Source organism: Crocuta crocuta, unplaced genomic scaffold (assembly GCF_008692635.1).
Source record: "Crocuta crocuta isolate KB4526 unplaced genomic scaffold, BGI_CrCroc_1.0 scaffold661, whole genome shotgun sequence".
Classification (NCBI taxonomy): domain Eukaryota; kingdom Metazoa; phylum Chordata; class Mammalia; order Carnivora; family Hyaenidae; genus Crocuta; species Crocuta crocuta.
In genome coordinates this window covers 266931-294619 of record NW_027532618.1, presented here as the reverse complement: position 1 = coordinate 294619, position 27689 = coordinate 266931, and the positions used below count along the sequence as shown (strand labels likewise).

At 37.9% G+C, this 27689-nt stretch overlaps 1 protein-coding gene across 1 annotated transcript in view; it reads left to right on the top strand.

Moving 5' to 3' along the window:
- Positions 1-27689, top strand: part of MROH9 (maestro heat like repeat family member 9) — a gene marked incomplete at its 5' end in the record, with an annotated part of 53900 nt that overhangs the window by 19685 nt on the left and 6526 nt on the right. Inside the window, 8 exons of the mRNA XM_077780638.1 lie at positions 936-1078; positions 2056-2193; positions 4188-4308; positions 11735-11872; positions 15013-15189; positions 17616-17768; positions 17872-17988; positions 18590-18692. Of these exons, the coding sequence (XP_077636764.1) occupies positions 936-1078; positions 2056-2193; positions 4188-4308; positions 11735-11872; positions 15013-15189; positions 17616-17768; positions 17872-17988; positions 18590-18692 (1090 nt within the window). The remainder of the gene's footprint in view (positions 1-935; positions 1079-2055; positions 2194-4187; positions 4309-11734; positions 11873-15012; positions 15190-17615; positions 17769-17871; positions 17989-18589; positions 18693-27689) is intronic.

Here is a 27689-nt window from a genome sequence, read left to right as displayed (position 1 = left end):
GGCCTCTGCTGAGGTGGCATCCAGTCAGAGAGTGAAGGGTTGATCCTTGCAAATATCTGGGCAAGTGAGTTCTATACAGAAAGAAAGACAAAACCCCTGAAGATGGGAGCTTGCATGGGATGTGAGTGACTCCAAGAAAACTGAAAGGAGAGGAATGAAGCAAGAGTGGAAGTTTGGAGATGGCGTCAGAGACTAGCCACTAGCTAGACCGTATAGACTTTGATATGCATGTGAGGCCTAATGTCATTTGTACCCACCATTTTGTATCTCCCAAAGACTAAACTCACCACTCCTGGGAGTAAATTCTAGTCTTACAGAGACATAATAGGAAAAAAAAAATGGGTAGTGCTCCACAAATGTGAGGTGGTGGGAGGTGTTTCTCTGATGGTGTAGGAGGGTATGGCAGTGGTTGGTGGGCCAAAAAATTGTTAGTGATTTGGCCTGTCTCCTTTTAAACATCTCACTGGCCTGGATTGTTTAAGCACAGGAAAGACCTGGGTTATTGGTAGGACCATTCTTCATGGCCACATACAAAGGGGACACTGGAAAGTAGACTCTCCTTGGGAACCAGCTTGCTTCCCACTAGTTTGGCAGCTGGGGGTGGTTGAGTGCTTTGGGAGGTCATTTCCATAGAATACTGGGCATAGTTCCTGATTCAAAATGGACATTNCCTTGGGAACCAGCTTGCTTCCCACTAGTTTGGCAGCTGGGGGTGGTTGAGAGTGCTTTGGGAGTTCATTTCCATAGAATACTGGGCATAGTTCCTGATTCAAAACGGACATCGTAGCTGTTAGGGAATGAACGAATATGCATGCACACGTCAGTCAAGGGGGTTGCAGGAGGGAATGCAGTGTTCCTCCCTTCCCCCTCACTAAGGCTGACTGGGTTTAGAGGCAGATGGCTACATTCTTGACTTCTTTTTCTTTCCCTTATAGGCATCCCAGGCCCTGTGCACACTGTTGCCTGTTTGTTCATACAAGAAAGCAGTGGCCCAGTTTTTCCCCCAGCTCTTGATGGCCCTCATGGTCCAACTCTTTTACATCAGTGACCTGAGACAGATGGCAGAGGACATGCCGTTGTGAGATTGTAGTGGTTTATTTCAGAGTCGATAAGAAATAAGCTTCCAGCTGTCAACTGTTTCTAGTCCCTCGGGTTCATGTGGAACTCTTTCTATACAATGCATTCATTTATTACCACTTTCTTTGTGTAAATACCCCAAGTACCTAGAAGTTAGCCAGCACCCTCCCTGAGTGTATCTGGGGTGTATGAAGAAGCACTCCACTTTCTGCCACAGTCAGAGTGGGGTGGTGAGGGGGGGCTACCAAGGGGAGAGAGAGCAGGTGAGAGCATCAGATCCAAAGTCAGGCCCATGCTAGCTCTGCCATTTACTCCCTGATAGTGATTTCAGGGGTAATTGTATGTGTGAGATTAAAATAATGTGCACAAATGTGCTTTATGAACTGTGAAGTTGTTTTGTGGTTGGTGATGTGATGTGTGGGCTTAAGATGGTACACATTCTGCCCACATGAAAGATTCAGCTCTTTCCTTTCACCCAAGGTGGTACAGTTAGCTTTGCTGCACTCTGGGGAAGTCTAAATGCGCCACCTGCTATTTGCCCTCGCCGGGGTGGACTTCTAAGCCAGGCAAAACTCCAAAGCACAATGCATCCCATTAAGATATTTAACCCGTTCTCTGTCTTCCAAACAGATGTGCACCAAATCATCCCCCACAGATGAGAATGCATCTATTTATTTAAAACATCTGAAGAAGAATACCAGCAGACACGTTTAGCAAATTATCGCGTTGTTTAACTTTTTTTTGCTAATAAACTGTTATTAATCCTAGATTTTACATGCTAACATTTCAGTTGAACCCTCAATCCCATGTCCTGTTGATCAAGAGAGATAAAGGGCACTGACAGTTGGTTTCCTTTGAAACATCCCCTTTCCCAAAACCAGCATCTTGCTCAAGATGGAATGAAAAGGCAGGTCACATGTACTTAATTATGGGAAGGACACTGTCAAGGGGTGACTCTGCTCTTCTTTGGGGCCTTAGCTATGCCCAGGATGCCCTGAGAGTTCTGCTGAATTGTTCTGGACTGCAGCAGGTGGATATTGCTCTAAAGAAAAAGAATTGCTGGAACGAGTTTTCTGAAGAGTTGCTTAAGCATCATGGGATCTACCTTATTGCCAAGTAAGAACAGGGGCACGGGGTTCTCTGTCTCTGTTCCATCTTCTCCATCTTTCTTCAGGGAAGCCACATATGAATGCAGTCAGTATCCACTCCAACTTCCCAATCTCTCCTGATCTGAATTTCCATTTGATTTCTAATTCTTCCCTTATTTTGAAGAGTTTATTACTTCTTGGGATAGTTTTCTCTTTCCTTGTTCTCCTACTTGATGATAAAGATACCCAATCATCCCCCTCCAAAGGATAGGTTTCTCTTTCAGATACGGAGAATGAGGTAAATTTACTTTTTCTTTTCTCTGCTTGCTGTTAGCTGATTCCTGCTCTTCAGGCATCAGATGGTTATGGATGTGCTCCCACCTTAAAGAGGCTCAGTAGAAATCTGTTCTCAGTGAGACAAATAAATTTGGAAAAGCATGAAAAAGAACTTTTATTCTTCTGGTGCCAGAGTTGCTTTTTGTTTTCCAGCTAGCTCCTTAGTGAATAGCAAGTTTCTGATTATAGGGATCAGATTTTCTGACCAAAAATCAAGATACATGGACTTGACCACAAAATAGACCATTCTGAGTTGAGACAACTCAGAAAATACAGGCTATATGGTCTTTGGGGTCTTGGTGCATTTCACGTGGCATCTCATTTGCACATAGGTTTCAGGAACACATCTTATTTTGTAAAAGTACAATATATCTGCACCCCCCAGGTGGCCACAAGTTAAGAATCACAATATCCTCAGTACTTCTGGATCTTCTTACTCGAAGTGTGATAGACCATCAGCAATAGCATCACTTGAAACTTATAAATAGACGGCAGAATAGGATCCTATGGCCCACTCCAGACCCACTGAACCAGAATTTGCCTTTTAGCAAGATACCTGGGTAATGTGTATGCATAAGTTTGAGAAGCATTGGTTTAGAATGCCAACCGAGAGTCTTCAACTGAACCTGTCACATCAACTTTCCTGACCTGCCACCACTCATGTGATCCAGACCAGTGTGTCAGGACAACTGTGAGCCTGAGCACTGCCCAGAATGACTTAGTGAATCAGGACTCACCACCTCTTCTCCTGAGTAACACACGATAATCCCAAACTCCCTTCTTCACTGTATCATTCAAAGGAAGGACTTGGGTCTAAAACCATGATGGTGATCTATGCGGCCATCTTAGATTCCTAGGATATTTATTTTGCACTATTTGTTTTCTCTTCTTTTGGTCAAGCAGGAAGGAGCTTGTGTTTAGAGGGCATTCTGTTATGTGACACAGGAGGGCAAAGATAGGAAAGGTGTGATGTTAGGGAGAGATATTGTCAGTGATCCAGAATATATATAATTCCTTGGGGTTTGCATGGAATTCAGAATGGGGCTGCAGTTTACCTTGGATTAGGGATTAGAAAAGATCTTTATTTTTTATTCTTTTTTTAGNTTTCTTTGGTCTCTATGTTGTTTATTTCTGCTCTGATTTTTACTATTTCTCTTCTACTGTGTTTGGGGCTCTCTTGTTTCTCTGCCTCTATATCCTTTAGATGAGCTGTTAGATTTTGCACTTGAGCTTTTTCTATTTCTTGAAATAGGCCTGGAGTACAATGTACTTTCCTCCTAGGACTGCCTTTGCCGCATCCCATAGAGTTTGGATTGTTGTATTTTCATTTTCATTTGTTTCCATATATTTTTAAATTTCTTCTCTAATTGCCTGATTGGCCCATTCTTTCTTTAGTAGGGTGTTCTTTAACCTCCATGTTTTTGGAGGTTTTCCAGACTTCCTCCTGTGATTGATTTCAAGTTTCAAAGCATTATGATCTGAAAGTGTGCATGGTATCATCTCTATTCTTTTACATTTATTGAGGGCTGCTTTATGTCACAGTATGTGATCTAGAAAAGATCTTCATTTTACATGAGAGTACAAAATATGAGGATAATGCTTCTCTCTATTGTACCATTAGCAGTTGCTGATACAGGAAGAGTTTTCATCTTCTTTGCTAATTCAGTGCCTTGTTCTCTTTTACAGAACTCTCAGTGACTACAACTTTCCACAGTTTCCAGAGACCTTGCATTATCTCTACAAGCTCTCAGTGGAAGGTCCTAGACGGTCAGAAGAGAGTGTCATCACAGTAATTTTCCTCACTGAAGTGAGTTTTATTGGGAGATTGTGAACAACCAGGTTCCCTTTCCTTATGCAAACTTAAGTCAACACTCCAATCTTTTATCTCCCTCTCTGAATATTGATTCTTATCAAGGGTTAAGACAATGACAGATAACTTTTGTCATATCCTAGGAGATGTGGATTGGCAAAGACTCAATTATTTTTGTAGTTCATATATCTCTGCATGCTTGTTAAAGCATAACATGGGATAATTGAGTTTAATTAAAAATAGCAGGTAACATCTGGGAAATGAATGACACTTCAGACTGTCTAGAGGGGAAAAAAAAAAAGGAATGGTCCAAATAACTGAGTAAAATGAAGAGATAGTACTGCATTAATTTGTATATAAATATTATACCATATATTGTAATGCTATACTAGAGTCAAATTGAGAAAGTCCTGTTTCTTACAAAAGTCAGGTAGAAAGTTCTATAAATTGAAATTATTCTAGTCAAATATAATTTTTCCATAGAGGTTATATATAATAAAGTATTGATCTAAGGCACCATGCCAAATATTCTCAAAAATTTTGATGTAATTTCAAACATCATAGTCAGTGAAACAGTTAATAAACTCTAAAATACTGTATACTATACTACCTACTTCTAATGCTTTTAGAAAGGTACATAAATCAGTTATATGAAATCACCAATGGTTTCAAACTTGCTTACTCCATTTGAATTGAATGATGAATATGATTCATCATTTTCATTGTATTGTCCTTTAAAGATATACAAACATTAAATAGGCCTAAATATGACACATATAATTGCTCCCATAAAATGATACATTCAAAAGAAATGTACAAATGACATAAGATTTGTTTATATTTATGTATATAAGCATTATTACTGTGACAGATGATATTTAATGAACGCTGATTACCTCTTTAGTCATGAATATAGTGCTTATTGCTATTGGAGTTTGGCATGCCTGTCCTTCCAAGAACTGAGTAATGACCACATTCTTCCACCACTTTCTCTAATTGAAGCTTCTGGGCAATCCTCAACTGTCCAGCTGACTGTGGGGTGACTTGGCCTTTAGTTGTTCTGAGCACACAATCTATGTATTCTATCTTATTTTAGTCTTGTCAGCCAGCAATACTTAACATAGTACCGTCGATGCTTATGCTATTCGTTTATATATGTGATTTCTAATTTTCTACTGATCTAAGTAACAATCGAGTTTACATGGTTGTGCCTAAATCTTTCTTTTAGTATTTTAGTTTACCTCCTTCTAAGAGATTCCAAGAATATGAAATAATAACAAGAGTATAAACATTCTCAAGGCCAAGGATTTTTTATTGCCAAACTGATTTCTGGAAGGCACTGACAACCCGTGCACCCATGCAGTTTGTAGGTGTGCTCACTCCACTGCCCTCTTGCCATCATTGATTGATTAGCCTCCCAATTTCAGAGCTAGATATGATGTCTTGTGAGTGATTTGACTTGCCCTTAGTTTCTAAATTTTTAGAGAGTTTCAACATTTTAAAACTATAATTGTTCACAAATTAAATTTCTATAATCTGAACAATGCAATCTCTTCTTTGCCCATTTGCCTATTAAAGTCTTAGTGTTTTTCTCGATGAATTATGTGATTCTCTGTCGCTATCTCTCTCTTTCTCTTTCTCACAACACATACACACAGAAATTTGTGAAGGATATTAAGTATGTTATACATTTGGTTATAATGCCTGTTGAGAATAAGTGCCCAGTTTGTTGTTTGCTCTTTAATTTTGTTTATGGAATGTTATTTTTTTCATAAAAATTCAGCATTAAAAATCTACTGTGGTGAAATAGATAATAAATATTCATTTATAATTTATTCATCTTTATATAAATTTTTACATGTAATGTTGTTTCTCATGAAGTTTATATGGTATACCACAAAGTGGGATCTAACTTTAGTTTTCACTGAATAATTAACTTCCTATCCCAGCATCATTGAATGAATAAGCCTTAAATTCAGTATTCACTGGTGATAATACCTTCATGAATTCTATTATTAGTTTCATATACATACACCCATACACACACCCATAGTAGGGTATGCCCTGAATTACACTGTTAGGCTCCATTTATATTTTCACTCTTGTGGAAGTATCACAATGAAATTATGGCAGTTTGCAATAAACTTAAAAAAAACTCTTATGTTTATTTATTTTTGAGAGAGAGAGACAGACGGACAGAGCACAAGCAAGGAAGAGGCAGAGCGAAAGGGGGACACAGAATCTGAAGCAGTGTCTAGGCTCTGAGATGTCCGCACAGAGCCTGACACGGGGCTCAAATACCTGAACCATGAGATCATGACCTGAGCCAAAGCTGGGCGCTCAATCAACTGAGCCACCCAGGTGTCCCTGCAATAAACGTTAATATCTTCCAAAACAACTTTCTCTATAAACTCTCTTCAAAATGCCTTTAGCCCTTCCTATGCATGTGTCCTTCTGGTTACATTTTAAAATAATCTTGCCAGGCTCAAAGGAAAAACAATTTCACTGAAACTGTGATTGCAGTTAAATTAAAGCTATGAGCTTCTTAGGAATATTTGGGATTTTTATAATATTTTCACTTCTCTTGTTTTATTCAATATTGCATCATCTTCATATAAATATTACATATTAATTTTGGAACTCTTAATTAGTTTATATTATTTTAAATTGTTAGTGAAAATGTGTCTTCTTTGTTTTGGTTCTCAAACTTATCCTTATTAAATATCACTTTGGGTATAGGTTTTTGTGTTTGTTTTGTATTTTGAGATAGCCACCACACAATATTACAGTAGGCTCAGGTGTACAGCATAGTGATTCAACAACTCTATATGTTATGCTGTGCTCACAACATGTGTAGCTACTGTCACCACGCAACACTATTGCAATACCACTGACTGTGTCACCAATGCTGTATCTATCATTCCCGTGTTTTATTCATTCTGTAACTGGAAGCCTGTATCTCCCACTCTCTTCCACTCATTTTGCCTATCCCTCTCTTCCATCAGTTTGTTCTCTGTATTTATGAACCTTATTCTGCTTTTTATTTGTTTATTCATTTGTTCTGCTTTTTTTAGTTTCCACATATAAGTGAAATTATATGGTATTTTTCTTTCTCTGTCTGATTTACTCCAGTCAGCATTAACCCCTTTAGGTCCATCCATGTTGTTGCAAATGGCAACATCTCATCTTTTTACGGTCGAATAACATTCCACTGTGTATGTACCACATCTTCTTTACCTTTTCATCTATGGATGGACACTTGGACTGCTTCCATATCTTGACTAATGTAAATAAGACTGCAATAAACAGAGGGGTGCATGTATCTTCTTGAATGAGTATTTTTGTTTTCTTTGGGCAAATACCCAGTAGTGGAATTTTTGGATCATATGGTATTTCTATTTTTAATTTTTTGAGGAACTTCCATACTGTTTTCCCAAATGTGGCCTTTTTCTTTCAATTTTCAAGCTCATTATTGCTGGATGTTCAGGGAAATTAGACTGTATTGTCTCAAATTCAGCTACTTTCTTATGCCCTAATAGTAATTCTAATAATATTTTTGTTAATTTTCTTGGATTTTCTCAGTATGTGATACTGATGTATGGAAAAATAAGGATACCATATTGTTACCTCGGTTCAAGTTACTTTCCTGAATCATGTATTATTGCATTGGCCTGTTTTATGAATAATCGGACCTCTCTTTTGCCTATTATGATCTTAGTGTTTTTCTCAGAGAGTTGGATAATTCTTTGTCTCTGTCTCTCTCCCTCAAATACACACATTTGTGAGGGATATAAGGTAACTTATGGACATGTGTTTTGACTATACATCCTTAGTGAAATATATTCTAAGGACAAAAAAAGTATAAAAAATACTCACTTTTACTCAAGATGTTTATTGATATTGTATATTGATGATATAATTTTAAGACTATGGTATGCATTATATAGCAGAAAACAAATAGGAACATATATTAATACTATTGGCACCAAGTTTTTCCAGGTAAGAGAAAGATAAGGCACACATAAAGCCATAAAAAGCTAACATAAACTCTGTTATATTAGATTTGAACTGAACAAATTAACATTGTCAAAATGAACTCATGGCTAAAAAAAAGAATAGATCTTGGTTCAAAAAAAGGCCACAAAGGTGATAATCCAATAGCAATTAGTACTCTTTAGTATCCATTTCTAATGCTTGCTAAATATCATTACTTGTTAAAAGGAACCCTCTCTCCTTGAAGAAATGGCTGATTTCAGGGGGCAAGAAAAATATAAGACAAGCCAGAAACATCTAGCTTTTCCACAAGCCAAGAAGTGTACAAAGATAGATAAGGCAGGTCAAAAGGACACCAGAGTCAACTTGAAAGGGCTCTTACTGGCCAAAATTTATCATCAAAGGAGTAACTGCAAATAATTGTAATATGTTGGGGGAAAATTTTTTAATGCTTGAGTCTTTGGTGGTACTCAAAATTGGAGATCTGGAAAAAAGAGAGGGAGAGAGAAAGAGGCCAACCAGTAAATATAGAGGGAATGCTACATGTGGGAAATTACCACTTTGCAAGTCCCAATGGGACAACTAAATATTCAAAGACAAAATTAGCAATGAATTTTAAAACCATTAGGTGAAAGGCTGTTGGAGAACAACATTCAAATAGTACCAAATTATCACCCACTTATGAGTTATTAATTATAAATGGAAAATATGCCTTTATGTTTTGATGTGTGGTGATCACTCAAAAAGAATTAACTTTGATCCTATTTGGGAATAACACATCAATAACTAGTAGTCTTCCATTGTTTCTAATTTATTTCAATTTCTCTAATTTTCTTTGCCTCATGACTAGGATGAAGCTCCAGTATATGTAATATAGAAAAGTGGTCCCAGGGGCACCTGGGTGGCTCAGTCCATTCAGTGTCCAACTTCAGCTCAGGTCATGATTTCGCCATTCATGAGTTTCACCCTGCATCAGGTTCTCCAATCTTAGCACAGAGCCCACTTCGAATTCTCTTTCTCCCCTCTCTTTATGTCCCTCCCCCACTCATACTCGCTCTTTATCTCTCTCCCTCTCTTTCTCTCTCAAATAAATAAACATTACAAAAAAGGAAGAAGAAGGGAAAAGCTGTCACAGAGCATCCTAGTGCACATCATTGGTTAAGAACAAACTGAGAACAAACTGAGGACTGATGGGGGGGAGGGGGAAGGTGGGCATGGAGGAGGGCACTTGTGGGGATGAGCACTGGGTGCTATATGGAAACCAACTTGACAATAAACTATTTGTAAAAAAATAATAATAAATAAATAAATAAATAAATAAATAAAATTTTTAAAAAAGAACCATTGACACAGAGATTATCCAATATTCTCTTTAAATTTTAATCTATTTCACACCCCTTTTCTCACTGCTCATTTTATTTGTACTTTTTAATATGATATTGGTCAAAAATTTTCTATTATAATGCTTTATTTTTCCCCTAGCATAGCTGTTAGATGGTTTAAGTCTACTGTTTCGTGTTTCCTGATTCTATAACCCCTGCTTCTCTCTTTATTCTTTTCTTACACCAATTTTCTTTAGCATGTCCTTATTTCTTGTGATATTTTACTTCTCATACTTTCAGGAAATAAATAATTTATTCATTTTTAACCTTTCTTTTCAAGCAAAGTCAAGTTGTGCATTTCCTTCCAACCATCATGCACACATCTATTTTATTTTTATTGCTTTCATTGTCCCACAGTAATCTTTGTCGTATGTTAGAGTTCCTCTGTGGTTTACAATTTTGATCTACAAAAGGGAGAATTCTTTTAAATTTCCAAATGCTTATAGGCTTTTTTCTTCCATTTAAACTTTCTTCTTAGTTTCTTCTTCTCTTCTATACATCATGGTTTTTTAAAGGTGCTTTTTAAATCATTTGTTTTAGGAAAGTTATTAATTTCTTTTGATCTGATAATTTCTGTGAAAGTTGTTTGGAATGTTGAAAAGAATATATGGCCTCTCCTCCCCTCTCACTTTTGTTCTCTTGCTCTCTATTTTTCTATGTACTTGACCTGTCCTAGTCATATTTTAAATTCTTGAACTATTTTTTGTTAAACTGTCACTTGTGTTTTTAAGACATTTAAAAAATATGTATATTTTGTCTGCTAATTACTAGATGTATAAAGGTTCATGGTAATCACATCTTCATTTTGGGTATTAGGTGTTAAAGATTAAAACTCCATAAACTGGCCTCCACATCCCTGCCTGCCCTCCCACCTCACTACCTTCCAGTCTTCTCTTCCCTTCTCATCCTTTCACTCTGGGCTTCCAGATGTTCACACACACCTTGCTCATCTACCACAGGACCTTTGCACATGGGTTACCTTCCTTGGGGTTATCTTCTCCAAACACTTTATCTAGCTAATGCCAACTCTGCTTTCAAGTCCAAATCTAAATAACAATTACCATTCTAATTTCAGCCTACAAATGCACAATCTAAATTCAGTTCCCCTTTAAATGTTTTTGTGACACCTTGTAGTTTTTCTTTCTAATACTGATCACAATTAGCAATTCTATTTTCATTGGCATAGTATCATATTTCCTATAGTGTAGTATAGCATTGTTGTACAGCATCAGCCTCTCTTGCTAGTCTGTAAGCTCCACAAGGTCATAGATTGAGACTGTTTTGCTCACTACTGTATCCCCATTTACTAGCATAGTGCCTGGCCTATGGTACACACAGCCTCTGAGTATATATAACCATTCTCTGTTAAAGAACTCACCCACTGAACTACAATCTGGGAGGGGGGGGTAATTTAAATTGAGTCACTAAGTTCCTGAGAATAGAGAGAAATTTTTTTTCAATATATATATTTAACTCCTAACAACGTGGGAGTTGGGACACAGATCCCCATGCCATCAGAAATCCACATATAACTTTGACTCCCCCACTGACACCATAACCACTGATAGCCTTCTGTTGATCAGAAGCCTTTCCAATAACATAAACCATCAATTAACACATATTCTGTATGTTATATGTATTATATGTATTCTTACAATAAAGTAAGCTAGAGAAAAGAAAATGGCGTTTGTAAAAAATTGTAAGGAAAAGGAATTACATTTATAGTGCTGTGGTGTAAAAAAAATTGCATATAAATGGACCCATACAGTTGAAACCTGTGTTGATCAAAAGTCAACTGTAGACATATACAGATATAGATATAGATACAGATATAGATGCATTTATTTTCTATTATGATTGCTACTTCTCCTTCCAGAGAACTCAAATCATGAACACAGAAATGTGTGTAGGGATACATATAAGCATTTGGAATCTTAGTGAGATTTATACTACAGATTTACTGCGAACGTCTTGATTTTTGTGACTGAAGCAGAAATCGTGCATTGGCCTTTACTCTGTTTATGAAATTGTTGGCTGTTTTCTTTCAGCTTCTGAACAACTTCTTCAAGGACCCATTCCCAGAAGAATTTTTGGTTCTCTTCAGAAACTGGGTCAATGACTCCAATCCTACAGTTAGTAAACTGAGCCTCCAGAAAATTGCCAACATGGCGCCAGTTATCAATGAGGTAAACATGAGTGTGTGTGTGTGTGTGTGTGTGTGTGTGTGCGAGATTTGTGAATGCCATCATCATCAAAGTCAACCTGAGATTCAATATTGCTCAATATCCTTACTGATAAAACAATGATATTTTTCAGTTTCTAAACCTAAACCAGTATCAAAGCCTGATGTTTTATCAGCAAGAAAATTGGGTTGAATAGAAGTGGTGTGGTAAGTAAATTCAGTAGCATAATGACCTTGTTTATACTTTTCCCACAAAATCATTCATGGCCCTCAGAATTGGTGAGCATTGTCCTCCACAAACTTTTCTTACAGTCAAAACCACGTACACATTAAGTTAATTTCCCTCCAACATATTCATGTGCCACACATTAAGTCCTATCTTGGAGCACTTGCTCGAGGTATTTCTTACACACTTCACAGCGTGTTCCTCTCCCACCCGTACATATTCACATTTGTCTTCTTTTTCAGCTCAGGATCTGCTGAATATTCTGACCTGGCAGCAGTATCCTTCTCAGAGTCCCACCAACTATGAGCACTTGTTTACACAATATTTTATATCAATAATTCTCTACGGGGCACTTGGGTGGTTCGGTCAGTTAAGCATCTGACTGTTGATTTTGGCTTGGGTCGTAATCTCACTGTTGGTGAGTTCAAGGCCTCACTGTTGGTGAGTTCTGTGCTGACAGAGGAGAGCCTGCTTGGGATTCTCTCTCTCCCTCACTCTCTGCCCCTCTCCAACTCTCTTGCTGTCTCTCAAAATAAATAAATAAACTTAAAAAAATAATTCTCTATGTATGACTCTTGAACCAGCAGTACCAGCGTCTCCCAGAAACTTGTTAGAAATGCAAATTGTCAGGGGCGCCTGGGTGGATCAGTCGGTTAACCGTCTGACTTCAGCTCAGGTCATGATCTCACAGTTCGTGGGTTCGAGCCCCTCGTCGGGCTCTGTGCTGACAGCCAGCTCAGAGCCTGGAGCCTATTTCAGATTCTGTGTCTCCCTCTCTGACCCTCCCCTGCTCACGCTGTCTGTCTCTCTCAGAAATAAATAAAAACATTAAAAAATTAAAAAAAAAAAAAAAAGAAATGCGAATTGTCAGGCCCCACCCCAGGCCTTTGGAATCAGGAATCCTGGAAGTGGGGCCCACCGACCTATGTTTTTGAAAGTTTTCCAAGTGATTCTAATACAGTTTAAACTTGAGAACCACTGTCTTACACTGTTTCCTACAGAATCATGTGAATACTTATTGCTTTCCAGGAAGATTGAATCTAAACATACCCTTATGTTTTGTAATTCTCTTATAAATTCTTTTTGTTAAAGTTTTTATTTAAATTCAAGTTAGTTAACATACAGTGTAATATTACTTTCATATGTACAATTTAGTGGCTCAGCACTCACATATAACACCCAGTGCTCATCACAAGTGTCCTCCTTAATCTCTACCACCTATTTCACCCATCCCAAAGTCCCTTGCATAATGGAATTATGCTGATTCCATAAATCATGGTTGATTTAACAACAAATTTAATAATATATCCTTGTTCATCTATTAAGCATAGTCTCTGAAAACCCAAAGCCTGTCAGTGGACACCCATTTTTGCATTTAGAATGAAATGAGCCATGGTCTGTTTGCTTTAAATAAATAACACATGTCAGGGTACATTATATTAGTAATCAGAGTTATTTATTGCCTTGTCTAGCAATGTTATCAACAACTGAAAGGAAGATTCTGTGTCAAGGTTATCTAGGAGAGTAAGAAAGAAACAGTGGAGAGGGAGCTGGGTGGATATCACATACGATCTATTGGTAAAGACAACTTTCTACCCAGATGTAAGGCCTCTGGCTATTTTTTTGGTAAATGGTATCTGTTTGTTTCTTTTACTTCTTTTCTTTCCAGCCTTTGTTCCTCTTTTTTGGTGTCTCCTTTTTGCCTTTCTCTTTGCTTTATAATATGCTGTCTCTGACTCCCATGCCTCGGCTCAGCAGCTCGGTGGCTCTCATGTCCACAAAACTCACTGGCACCTGGTTTAGAGGTCACACTGTTCATGGTGTGCTGGTGAATGCTGTATGTACTCTCAATGTGCCTAATGTCAAGCTTTCAAAGGGGTGTCATTAAACAAAGAACTGGGAGAAACACACAGTAGCACATCATAATTTAATATTCCTACCATACAGATATGATAACTGTACTTAACCTCAAGGGCATATAAGAGTAAAATGGAGCCAAAGAAATAGGAAGTGAGAAGTTTTAAGTATTTATTACCTTTGTTTTATTTCTTTATAAATTTATAAAACTTGCTTTTTAATCATGACTTTTTAAATTTGAATTCCAGTGTAGTTTACATGCAGTGTTATATTAGTTTCAGGTGCACAATATAGTGATACAACAATTCTATATGTCACCCAGGGCTCATCATGATAAGTGTGCTCTTTTTTTTTTAATTTTTAAATTTATTTTTGAGAGAGAGAGAGAGAATGAGCATGAGCGGGTGAGGGTCAGAGAGAGAGAGGGAGACACAGAATCTGAAGCAGGTTCCAGGCTCTGAGCTGTCAACACAGAGCCCAATGTGAGGCTCAAGCTCGTGAACCACAAGATCATGACTTGAGCAGAAGTCAGACATTTAACCGACTGAACCTCCCAGGCACCCTGCTAAGTGTGCTTTTGAACCCCTTCACCCATTTCACCCATCTGCCCACACCCCTCTCCTCTGACAGCCATCAGGTTGTTCTCTAGAGTTAAGAGTCTGTTTTAACAATCAGCTTACAAAATTTTTCTCTTTTAATTTTTTTAATGTTTTATTTATTTTGAGAGAGGGAGACAGCATGAGCAGGGAGGGTCAGAAAGAGAGAAAGATACAGAATCCAAAGAAAGGCTCCAGACTCTGAGCTAGCTGTCAGCACAAAGCCCGACATGTGGCTCAAACCCACAAATCATGAGATAGTGACCTGAGTCGAAGTCAGATGCTTAACTGACTGAGCCACCCAGCTGCCCCTACAATCAACTTACAAACTTGTTGACAATGTGACGATTGACCTTGTGGGGGCAACCCCACCACACCCCTGCACTCTGCCCAAACTCTGCCCAAATGCTACCTCAAGTCTCCATCTCGCTCCAAAGTCCAACCATTTTCCTCTTGTATATATAGATAGAAAACGTCTGCAGCTTATTAATATGCATCTTGGATGCCTTCCACTCAAAAGACAAGACTGTTATAATTCGGGCCTTATTCACCCTTCGAAAACTTTTAGGCAAACTGGACAAGGTGACCTACTCTTCTTTGTGTACTAGGATTGCTTCCAGCTACTGCCCTCTGATGGATCACGTGAGTTACAGTTACATATGTGACATCATTAGGTTTTATAGTTAAACTGAAGCCCCAGAAATTAGTCATTTTGTGCAAAAGCACCATTATTTCATAGAAAATTATTTTGCCAAAATTGATAGGCTCTTAATTATTCAGATTTCATGAAGAAGGGGACATATTATTAAATTATAGAAAAAGAAGAAATGTAGTGGCAAAAATTATTTTCATAAGGACATTGTAATAATAATAGTAACAATAATGGTAACTGGATTTATTGAGCATTTACTAAGTACTAGTCACTATTCTAAGGGATTTACATGGACTACCTCATATAATTCTCTAAACAACTCTATTACTATTATCCAATATCATATAAGAAAAATGAAGCAAAGAGAAATGAATATTTGGTCAAGTTCACACAACTAATAAGCAGTGGGAATGTCCATGTAAAAAAATTATTTTCAAAATGAAATCACTTGGGGGAAAAAAACCTAAACTAACTAAAAAAATAATCAAACCAAACCAAATGAAAAGAAGCAAAATCAGAGAGAAGAGAAAAGCACCAAATATCGATTTACCCTAAGTCAGCCCTTGGACATAGAGTATTTGAAAAATACTGGGTATCAATGAAACTATGACGCTATGTTTCTCCATATTAAAAGAAAAATATAATTTGCTCGAGCTTAATCTGTGGGGGATAAAACCGGAATTTCATCAGGTGTGAGACACATCAGAGCTCTTTCCAGTGGTCCAGATAAGCTTTCAATGGTTAGCGTATCTTCCTGTAGATAAAGGATACAACAGGTAACTCACAGACGAATGCACTTTGGCGGTGTGTTAAATGTGACTTTCAAACAGTCTAAGTCTATTATTTTTAAACTGGGAGACTTCTCACAGAAATCTGAACCGTAAATGAAATACCAGAAGATTTGAGAATACTGGAACCCACAAACCCACCCGGCAACAGTCTGCAAGAGCTGGGCGGCCTCTCTGAGAGAGGCTAGAGTTCTCTCTCCATCAGCCTCCAACTCCCTGCTTTCCTTAAATGCTACCTGGTTTGCCTGTTTACATCAGCTTTCTAGCCCTGAGGACATAATTCCTTGACCATTGCTTTAGGTTTTCACTTTGATTTACATTTATTACCTCAAGAAAGGAACATACAAAGCCATATTAGGCATTTGTATTTTGTTGGGAATATACCTAATATATTCCTGAGAAAAGAAAGGAAAAAACATAATGAAATCATGAACAAAAACTGGGAAGCGATAGTATATTTTTAAGATTAACCGCTTCTCTAACTTGCAGTTTTTCTCTCCTAGCTTTTTATAATCCCATAACCTTCCTATCTGTCATGAGCAAACTCTTAGAAACCTAGTTCTTTTTTTTTTAAATAGTTTATTGTCAAGTTGGTTTCCATATAACACCCAGTGCTCATCCCCACAAGTGCCCTCCTCCATGCCCTTCATCCCTCTTTCCTCCCCCCCACACCCATCAGTCCTCAGTTTGTTCTCAGCATTCAAGAGTCTCTCATGGTTTGCCTCCCTCCCTCTCCTCCACTATTTCCCCAATTCTTCTCCCCCACGGTCCTCCGTTAAGTTCCTCCTAATCCTCTTATACGTGCAAACATATGATATTTGTCCTTCTCTCACTGACTTATTTTGCTCAGCATAACACCCTCAAGGTCCATCCATGTTGCTACACATGGCCAGATTTCATTGTTTCTCACTGCCATGTAGTATTCCATGGTATAGATAAACCACATCTTCTTGATCCATTCGTCCGTTGATGGACATTTAGGCTTTCTCCATGTTTTGGCTATTGTTGAGAATGCTGCTATAAACATTGGGGTACATGTGCTAGTTCTAATGCCAATATGCAAAGAGTTCCCACTGGTATTCGCTGGTAATCTGCAAAAGCCTCCAGCATTTGAATACACACCATGGTTACTTTACTTTAAGCATTTTACTAGAAATTACTTCCAGGTTATACAGATTTTTCCAATTTATATTTTAGAACGCTCTTAAATACTGTCTTCCTGAATGTAAGAAACACAATTCACAGGGAATTTTCATAATGCAATCTGAATTTTGGAAAGCAGATCTTTATTTTCCAATCAGAAAAAATCTGACTACTTAGACTGAGATGAATCTTCTCTAAAAATAAATGATAATGATAATTATATATATGTATGTATGTGCATATATCTACATGTATATATACACATATGTATGTACATATATCTACATGTATCTACATGTATATATATACACATATGTATGTACATATATCTACATGTATCTACATGTATATATATACACATATATATACATGTAAATATATTTAAACATATATACAAAAGTGTGAGAGGTGTATCTCTCACTGCTTAAAGAAAAAAGCCTGAGTAATGTCCTCAAATGTGGCCTTTTTCTGTGTGCATATTGTAGAGTAATGAAGGCATTCGGAGTACAGCCATTCGACACTTTGGTGAATTGCTCAGGGACATGAATCAGTACACGTGGATGCTCAGTGATGTAGTTCTTGGAGGCTTGGTGCCCCTGATCTTGTTTTTGGAGGACACAGAGAAAAGTGTAGTTAAAGTAAGTCCTATTGATCTCGTTTTTTCCAAGTTTTGCAGAGAATCATAGTATTTTATGTAACATCAGAAAAACAGATCCTCAGTGACCTTTTTCTGCTTCACAGGCATGTAAACACACATTAGCAATCTGTGCCTCAGAATTAAATTGGTCAACGTCTTATCTACTAAAAGATGAATATTACAATTTTGAGCTGGTGGTGCTCAACCTCTGTAACAATCTTGTAAGTGACTCCTCAGTGTTTACTCTCTTAGGAGTTCTAGAAATAACTTGAAAGGAGGCCCAAAGTGATGAAAGGTGTGGCAGAGACAAGATTGGACCCTGGAGAAGGAATGCGAAGGAAAGATAACACATGAATAGTTACAAATTAGGGCTTAAGACCAGGAAAAAAAAAATCATATTTTTCGCTTCTTCCCCAACATTGATCATCTCGGATTATCTTTCTCCAACCCACCCACTTTGAGCTACAGATGGTGATAAAGGTAGGAACAGCATTTCAGATCACCAGATGCCAAACTGGAGTTACTTTGCCATCATCTTAATGAGCTGGTGCTCTGAAAACCAGCATGAATTACAGCAATAGCCAAGTGGGGCTGGAAGAATGCTATGCAAAGGTTGGAAACACAACGGTGGGCTTGGGAATCATATAACAAACTGAATAACACCTACGAACAAAAGAGTAAAGTGTATACATAGAAATCGCCAAGGTTTAAATTTGTCCTGATTTGTTATAAGCAACCAAGCTCTTTTTTTCTAGAAGCCTCTCTAGAGGGAGCAAATGTGCTTTTTCCAATGATTCTTTTTTCCCCTCATTTTATTTTCAGCTTGTTTCTCATGAGAACTACATTACAGATTTGATATCTGATACCTTGGGTTTCCTGAGAAGCTCCCGAATATATTTGAGAAAAGCATCAATTATTTTAATTGGTAAATAAAATTCAATTCTCATTTTTTAAATTTGCCTTACAAGGTACAGAATGGGGTAGCAGCTGGAAGTCTATCTTAAAATAATACAAATTTTCTTTGTCTATGAGGGACCACACTGCCATGGTGGTATCTATGAGTTGAAGTTATATATGTGATGAGAATAAAAAAGAAAAACAAATTTTAAAAAATGTTCCTACAGACCAGATAAAAACCATGATATATATTTCTGTAAATCCAAAACTTTTTAATGTAAAGATCTAAGGTATAATATAAACACATGGGCACTATATGATGGGATAAAGGAAAAAACCAGCTTTCAAAGTATGGGAGGAAAGCGTAAGAAAAAAGCATATAACCATTAGTACACTATAACAAGCAAAAGAGAAAATATATATTCTCGATAACCCAGTAGGGAAGGAACAACAGGTACAGGGTTGAGAAATGCTAGCAAAGGGAATGAAAACCAGTAAGAAAGAGTTTGAAAATAAGGGACAATGAGAGATCTAGAAGATACATTAAAGAAATGCAAATATGCATAAATGATATCCCTGAAGAAGAAACATGATTAGGGGCGCCTCAGTGGCTCAATCAGCTAAGTGTCCAACTTCCACTCAGGTCATGTTCTCACGGCTTGTGAGTTTGAGCCCTTTGCTGACAGCTCAAAGACTGAAGCCTGGAGCCTGCTTCAGATTCTGTGTCTCCCTCTCTCTCTCTCTGCCCCTCCCCTGCTCTTTCTCTCTCTCTCAAAAATTAATAAGCATTAAAAAAATTAAAAATTTTTCAAAAAGAAAAATGATTAGAGCAAAAAGGTATTCATCCAAAAGGATAATTTAAGGGACTCTTGGGTGGCTCAATCCGTTAAGCATCCAACTCTTGGTTTTGGCTGGAGTCATGATCTCATGGTTTTGTAAGTTCAAGCCCCACATCAGCATCTGCCTTGACAGTGCATAGCCTGCTTGGGATTCTCTCTCTCTCTTCCTCTGTCTCTGCCCCTCCACTGCTCATGCCTCTGTCTCTCTCAAAATAAATAAACTTTTTTTAAAAAAAGGTATAATTTAAGAAATAAAAGACTTGATTAAATAAGCTGAGGTTAAATAAAATGTTTTTCCAGAAATATTTTATACAGAATGCAACATTAAGACATTCCTAATAAAGTTATGGAACCTCACAGTTAAAGAATTCTTGAACCATTTAAGGAGAAAAAAAGTCATCCAGAAAGTAATAAACTACGTAAATATGGCCTTAGATTTCTCCATGTCAGTATTCAACCCTAAAATATAGTAGAAGTGTGCCACAAAATTCTATGTAGAATGAAAAGAGGGAAGAAAAGAAAAAGAATAAGAATCTCAGGGGTAGGATGGGAGATGAGTGAGGGAGGAAGGAATGAAAGAAATATGGACAGATGAACGGAAGAAAGGGAGATGGAAAAAGAAACTTTACAATGTATGTAATATTTCTATGGGGGAAAAAAGAAAACCCTTACGGGACGTCTGGGTGGCTCAATCAGTTGAGCGTCCGACTTCGGCTCAGGTCAAGATCTCTCACGTTCATGGGTTTGAGCCCCGTGTCAGGCTCTCTGCTGACAGCTCAGAGCCTAGAGCCTGTCTTCGGATTCTGTGTCTCCCTCTTTCTCTGACCCTCCCCTGCTCGCACTCTCTCTCTCTTTCAAAAATAAATTTAAAATTTTTTTTAAAAATTAAAAAAAAAACAAACCTTGCAAGTATTACTGAAAGATACAAAGAAAATTTGAATAAATAGATATAAACCATATTTCGGGGAAAAAAAGAATCAGATTTTAAAATGTGCCAATTCTGGGGCACCTGGGTGGCTCAGTCCATTAAGCATCCAACTCTTGATTTCAGTTCAGTTCATGATCTCAGAGTTGTGAATTCAAGCCTCACACTGGACTCCACAGGGCCTGCTTGGGATTCTCTCTCTCCCTCTCTCCCTGGTCCTCCCTCTCTCTGTAAATAAATAAATAAACTTTAAAAAAATATATAAAATAAAATGTGCCAGTTCTCTCCTAAATGGATCTATGAGTGGAATGAAATGTCAGTAGGGCCTTCTTTTTTCAAAACTGACATGTTGATTCTAAAAATAATGTGGGAAAGTTAGGATATAAGAATATCCAGGAAATTCTGACCAAAAGAAAAAAAAGATGGGGCGGGCACTAGCTCTATCAGATATTAATATATCTATAGTACTTAAAATCACACAGAATAAATAGACAAACAAATAGAACAAAATAACATCCAGAAATAACTATCAAAATTTGCAGTATTTTAAAGTGAATCATTGCCTTTAACTAACAGTGATGAGAATATAGAATCCTCCTTAAATAGCTTGGGGACACCTTGTGAACCATCTGGAATTTCAAAAATTATTTTATTCCTAGCTCACTCCTTACTTCAAATAAATTCCAGATAGTCAAAGGGCTCAAATGTTAAAAATGAAACCATAATGATAAATAAAATTAGTTAGAATAGTATGGAAAAAATTGTTGTATAGTCATGGGGTAGATAAGACCTTTCTAAAGTAAAGGTCAAAATCTAGGAACCCTAAGGAAAATACTGATAAACTGTGAAAAAGAGTAAACATTTCTGCAGGGCAAAACCACTATAAAGAGTCAGAAACCAAATTGAGATGATACCACAAACGAATCACCGAAGATTCTTTATAAATTCTTAAGAAAAAACAACCCATTAGAAAAACGGACATTAGGGACACCTGGGTGTCTCAGTCAGGTTAAGCATCTGACTTTGGCTTAGGTCATGATCTTGCAGTTTGTGGGTTCAAACCTGGCTTCAGTGTCTGGGCTGACAACTCAGAGCCTGAAGCCTGTTTTAGATTCTCTCTCTCTCTCTCTCTCTCTCTCTCTCTTTCTCTCTCTCTACCCCTCCCCCACTCATGCTCTGACTCTCTCTCTCTCTCTCAAAAATGAATAAACATTTAAAAAATTATAAAATAATATTTTAAAAAATGAACATTAAACATGAAAAACATCATTTGGCTCATAAACATGAAATTTTCATAACTTTAACCAAAACATGATGCATATTGAAAGGATGAAACATTTCTATCAATCAAATTGACAAAGATCAAAAAGTTTTATGCTAGACAGTGTCTGCGAGGTTGCAGGAAGTAGACAATCACTATACGTTACTGGTGAGAAGGTAAAATTGCTACCATCTCTAAGAAGAGCAGTCTGGTAGTATCCATCAAAATGTGACAGGTATGATCTTTTGGCTCCTTCTCCTCACAGGAGGATTTATTCTCTGATAGACTCACACGTGAGCAATGTGTATATGGATATTCACTGCATCGCTGGCTTTGTAATGCCATCCATCGATGTCATATGACGTCTCTCTCCATTTGTGCTTTCCGATTACCTTCAGCCATTTCAACTGTGTTACACCAAGGATGAAACAAAAAAGAACAGGGCAAAATCACCTTTTTATTGCTGGGTCAGCCCAATTTTACAAAGCTTTCTTCAAAGTGTCAACCGGTAGTTGACCTTACACCCCCAGTGACCAGAACGGCCATCGTGTTTTTCAAATCATTAGTTACAAGACATGCTTGGAATTATGTGTGTGGGCGTTTTTTTCTTACTGGGCAAGAAGAGGACAGTGATGTCACTCGGCAACTAGCAGGGGGTAACAACTGCCGACGTTTAGAATTTGAGAGTTTTCTCATGAGTGTCTAGATTTCCGATTATTTGAAGGGTGGAGGAAGGAAAGATGGAGGCCACGCTGAACCTGCACTTCTGCCTGGTAGGAAACTGAGTGGAGTGAACAGGTTCCCGTTCCGTGGATGGAGCTTGTACTCCCTATCCTCTGCCTTCCTTCCCAAGCTGAGATCACACTCTTGTGGGCCCTGTTGGCAAACATCAATCCTCCATGTTTGTCAAATCCTCAACTTCTGCTTCAACCTTCATTTGCGACTTTCACAACAATGAGTTGAGAATCATTTAATTTCCAGAGGTGGTTGCCTACCTTTGCCACCTGTTTTGTTCCTTTATTGGTGGTATTGTGTTTATGAAATATATCGCTGCAGTACAAGAAAGAAACAAATATAGCTGTGGCTTAAACAAGATAGTAGTTCATTTCTCTGCCATGTAGTGTGCGAAGCGTGAGAACACTGGCACCAGATTTCCTATTGCTCTAAGTGTCTCCTCATGAAGTTTCCTACATTAAGTCTAAGATGTTTGCTCCAGCTCCTGCCATCACGACTTTTTTCTTTTCAGAGAGAGAGAATAGGGGATGGGCAGAAGGGGAGAGAGAGAGAATCTTAAGTTAGCTTCATGTTTAGCCCAGAACCCAGTGAGGGGTTTGAATCCATGACCCTGGGATCATGACTGGAGCCAAAATCAATCTTTTGATGCTCAACCGACTGGGCCACCCAGGTGTCCCCTACATGACAGTCAACTGGAAAGGAAAAAAATATCAAGAAGTCACACCCGTCTCTTTAAAAAGCAAATAGCACTTCTGCTAAATGATTATTAGCCCAGAACACAGACATGTTGCCACACAAGAGGCAAAGATGTCTTGAAAATTAGATTTCTGCTGGGCATCCATATATCCAGCTAAAACTAAAGGAAAGAAAGAATTTAACGTTGGGAGAAATCAGTGCTCTCTGGCACAGGGAAGTTTCATTCATCTGGTGGTATTCTGCATCTAACGGATTATAAAATAAAGCAGATAGAAAAGCATGTCAATTAAGGGTACCCCACAACATATATTTTTGTTTCAAGCATTATTCTTAATTGTTTAAGCCCATGCTCCCCCTGCCAAGAAGTGTAGCTTGAACTTTATGATCTGAGTTATGAAAATGATCAATTGTTGTGATTTTTGTGATCACTGTTTCGACTGCAGCAGAGGCAATATGAAATATTGGTGGAGGTTAGATCAGCTCACATTCACATCTCAGAACGAATGCCCATTAGCCATGTGACCTTCACCAAGTTAACTCAATCTGTGAGGGCTTCAGTTTTATCATTTGGAAGATGAGGATAACAAAAGCAGCTTCAAAAAACTATCTGAAGCTTTAAAACCTATCTGAAGATATTTAAGAGCTTTTATAAATGCAGTGATCCAGACAGAAGAATAGAACACCAAAAGTAGACCTGATATTTGGGGATTATTTTCCTTTTTAGGTTTTGCAATTCTCAATGCAAAAGTAGTAGTTGGAAAGCTGGTAAATGGTGTAGAAATTTTAGGTCTCACTGAATGGAAGGAACAAAATTTGCAGTAGGCTGACCATGAGGAGGAATTCCAGTAAAGACTCAAAGGCTAGTAGCTTGGATTCCTGATGTATCTACCCTAGGGGTAAGAGTAAATGGGAAATAGACACGCCCTTATAATGAATGAAACTGAATATCTAACTCCCTAGTTACATTAAAGTGATACACCTTAGCCTATCTGCCAGAAGTGAAAATAAATTATCTCTGGAGGAAGATAAATTGCCCACAGATTCCCATTATCTACATAGATTCTGTACAAAATAGCTGACATTTAATAAGAAAAAAAGACATATAGAAAGAATATTTTTAATACAAAAAAACCCCAAATATAAATAGAATCCTAGGCATGCAATTATGAAGTAAATATGAGTTTTAAAATAGAAATTATTAAGGGGCACCTGGGTGTCTCAATTGGCTAAATATCTGACTTTAGCTCAGATCATGATCTCACGGTTCATGGGTTCGAGCCCTGCGTTGTGCTCTGTGCTGACAGCTCAGAGCCTGGAGTCTGCTTCAGATTCTGTTTCCCTTTCTCTCTGCCCCTCTCCCACTCACATTCTGTCTTTCTCTCTCAAAAATAAATAAACATTTAAAATTTTTTCTTTTTTTTTAATGTTTTATTTATTTCTGAGAGAGAGAGAGACGCGTGAGCAGGGGAGGGTCAGAGAGAGAGGGAGTCACAGACTGAAACAGGCTCCAGGCTCCGAGCTGGCAGTCAGCACAGAGCCCGACGCGGGGCTCGAACCCACGAACCGCGAGATCATGACCCAAGCGAAAGTCGGACGCCTAACCGACTAAGCCACCCAGGCGCCCCAAACATTTAAAAAATTTTAACAGAAATTATTAATTTGTCCAAAAATTTAAATAATAAAAGAATGCAGAATTCAATGGATAATAGTAACAGCAGATTGAAAGACCTGAAAAGAGTCTTTGAGAAATGGATATGTCAGAACAAAATATTCAGCCATAAGATCAAAGTTTGAAGAGATAAAAGTTGAAAATAGGAATAGAGCATAAGACTATGAGACATGATGAAAAGGTAAAAAATACACATTCCATAAGGGGAGTAGAAAAAGAATGAGACAAAAATAAAAGGACAGGTCGCCTGGGTGGTTTGGTTAAGTGTCCGACTTCAACCCAGGTCATGATCTCACAGTTTGTGAGTTTGAGCCTGGCGTCGGGTTCTGTGCTGACAGCTCAGAGCCTGGAGCCTGCTTCAGATTCTATGTCTCTCTCTCTCTCTCTCTCTCTCTCTCTCTCCCCTCCCCTGCTTATGTTCTGTCTGTCTCAAGAATAAACATTAAAAATTTTGTTTTAATTATTATTTCTTTCATAATTTATTGTCAAGTTGGTTTCCATAGAACACCCAGAGCTCATCCCCACAAGTGCCCTCCTCCATGCCCATCACCTTCCTCTCTTTCCCACCCCCATTAGCCCTCAGTTTGTTCTCAGTATTCAAGAGTCTCTCATGGATTGCCTCCTTCCCTCTCCTCAACTTTTTTTTCCCCTTCTCCTCCCCCATGGTCCTCTGTTAAGTTTCTCCTGATCCACTTATCAGTGAAAACATATGGTATCTGTCCTTCTCTGTCTGACTTATTTCACTCAGCATAACACCCCCAAGTTCCATCCATGTTGCTACACATGACCAGATTTCATTCTTTCTCATTGGCAGGTAGTATTCCATTGTGTAGATGAACCACATCTTCTTGATCCATTCATCCGTTGATGGACACTTAGGGCTCTAAGCCAAAATGTTTTGTCTAAGCCAAANCATTTTTGCTCTTTATTCCCTTGCCTTTGCGGATGTGTCAAGTAAGAAATTGCTGTGGTTGAATTCAAGGAGGTTGTTTCCTGCTTTCTCCTCTAGGATTTTGATGGTTTCCTGTCTCACATTCAGGTCCTTTATCCATTTTGAGTTTATTTTTGTGTATGGTGTGAGAAAATGATCATTTCATTCTTTTGCATGCTATTGTCCAGTTCTCCCAGCACCATCTGCTAAAGAGGCTGTCTTTTTTCCATTGGATACTCTTTCCCGCTTTATCAAAGATTAGTTGGCGATACATTTGTAGGTCCAATTCTGAGTTCTCTATTCTATTCCATCAGTCTATGTGTCTGTTTTTGTGCCAATATCATACTGTCTTGATGATTACAGCTTTGTGGTAGAGGCTAAAGTCTAGGATGGTGATGCCTCCCGTTTTGGTTTTCTTCTTCAATATGACTTTGGCTATTCGGGGTCTTTTGTGGTTCCATACAAATTTTAGGATAGTTTGTTCCAGTTTTGAGAAGAATGCTGGTGCAATTTTGATGGGGATTGCACTGAATGTGTAGACTGCTTTGGGTAGTAATGACACTTTAACAATATTTATTCTTCTGACCCATGAGCATGGAAAGTTTTCCCATTTCTTTGTGTCTTCTTCAATTTTCTTCATAAGTTTTCTATAGTTTGCATCATACAGGTCTCCTATATCTTTGGTTAGGTTTATTCCTAGTTATTTTATCTCTTTTTGTGCCATTGTGAGTGGGATCAGTTTCTTGATTTCTCTTTCTGTTGCTTCATTGTTGGTGTATAAAAATGCAACTGACTTCTGTACATTGATTTTGTACCCTGCACCTTTGCTGAATTCATGGATCAGTTCTAGTAGGCTTCTGGTGGAGTCTGTCGTGCTTTCCATGTAGACTACGATGTCATCTGCGAAAAGTGAGTTTGATTCTTCTTTGTCAATTCTGATGCCTTTTATTTCCTTTTGTTGTCTGATTGCTGACGCTAGTACTTCCAGCACTATGTTAAACAATAGTGGTAAGAGTGGACATGCCTGTCATGTTCCTGATCTCTGGGGGAAAGCTCTCAGTTTTTCCCCATTGAGGATGATATTAGCTGTGGGCTCCTCATAAATGGCTTTTATGATATTTAAGTAAGTTCCTTCTATCCTGACTTTTTCGAGGGTCTTTATTAGGAAGGATGCTGTATTTTGTCAAATGCTTTTTCTGCTTCTGTTGATAGGATAATTTGGTTTTTATCTTTTCCTTTGTTAATGTTATGTATCACATTGATTGATTTGCAAATATTGAACCAGCCCTGTAACCCAGGAATGAATCCCACTTGATCATGGTGGATAATTATTTTTACGTGCTTTTGGATTCCATTTGCAAGTATCTTGTTGAGAATTTTTGCATCATTATTCATCAAGGATATTGGCCTGTAGTTCTCTTTTTTTTGCTGGGTCTTTGTCTGACTTGGGAATCAAAGTGATGCTGACTTCATAGAATGAGTCTGGAAGTTTTCCTTCTATTTCTAGTTTTTGGACTAGCTTGAGAAGATCTGAAAGTGTGCATGGTATGATATTGATTCTTTTATATTTTTAAGGGCTGCTTTATGTACCAGTATGTGATCTATCTTGGAAAGTGTGCCATGCGCACTTGAGAAGAAAGTGAATTCCATAACCTCAGGATGCAGAGTTCTAAATATATCTGTTAAATCCATCTTGTCCAATGTGTCATCAAGTCCATTGTTTCTTTAGTGATTTTTTGTCTAGTTGATCTATGTATTGCTGTAAGTGGAGTATTAAAGTCCCCTGATATTAGCATATTCTTATCAGTAAGATTGTTTCTATTTGTGACTAATTGTTTTATGTATTTGGGTGTTTCCATATTCGGTGTGTAGACATTTATAACTGTTAGCTCTTCCTGATGTAGAGACCCTGTAAATGTTATATAATGCCCTTCTTCATCTTTTGTTACTGCCTTTACTTTTAAGTCCA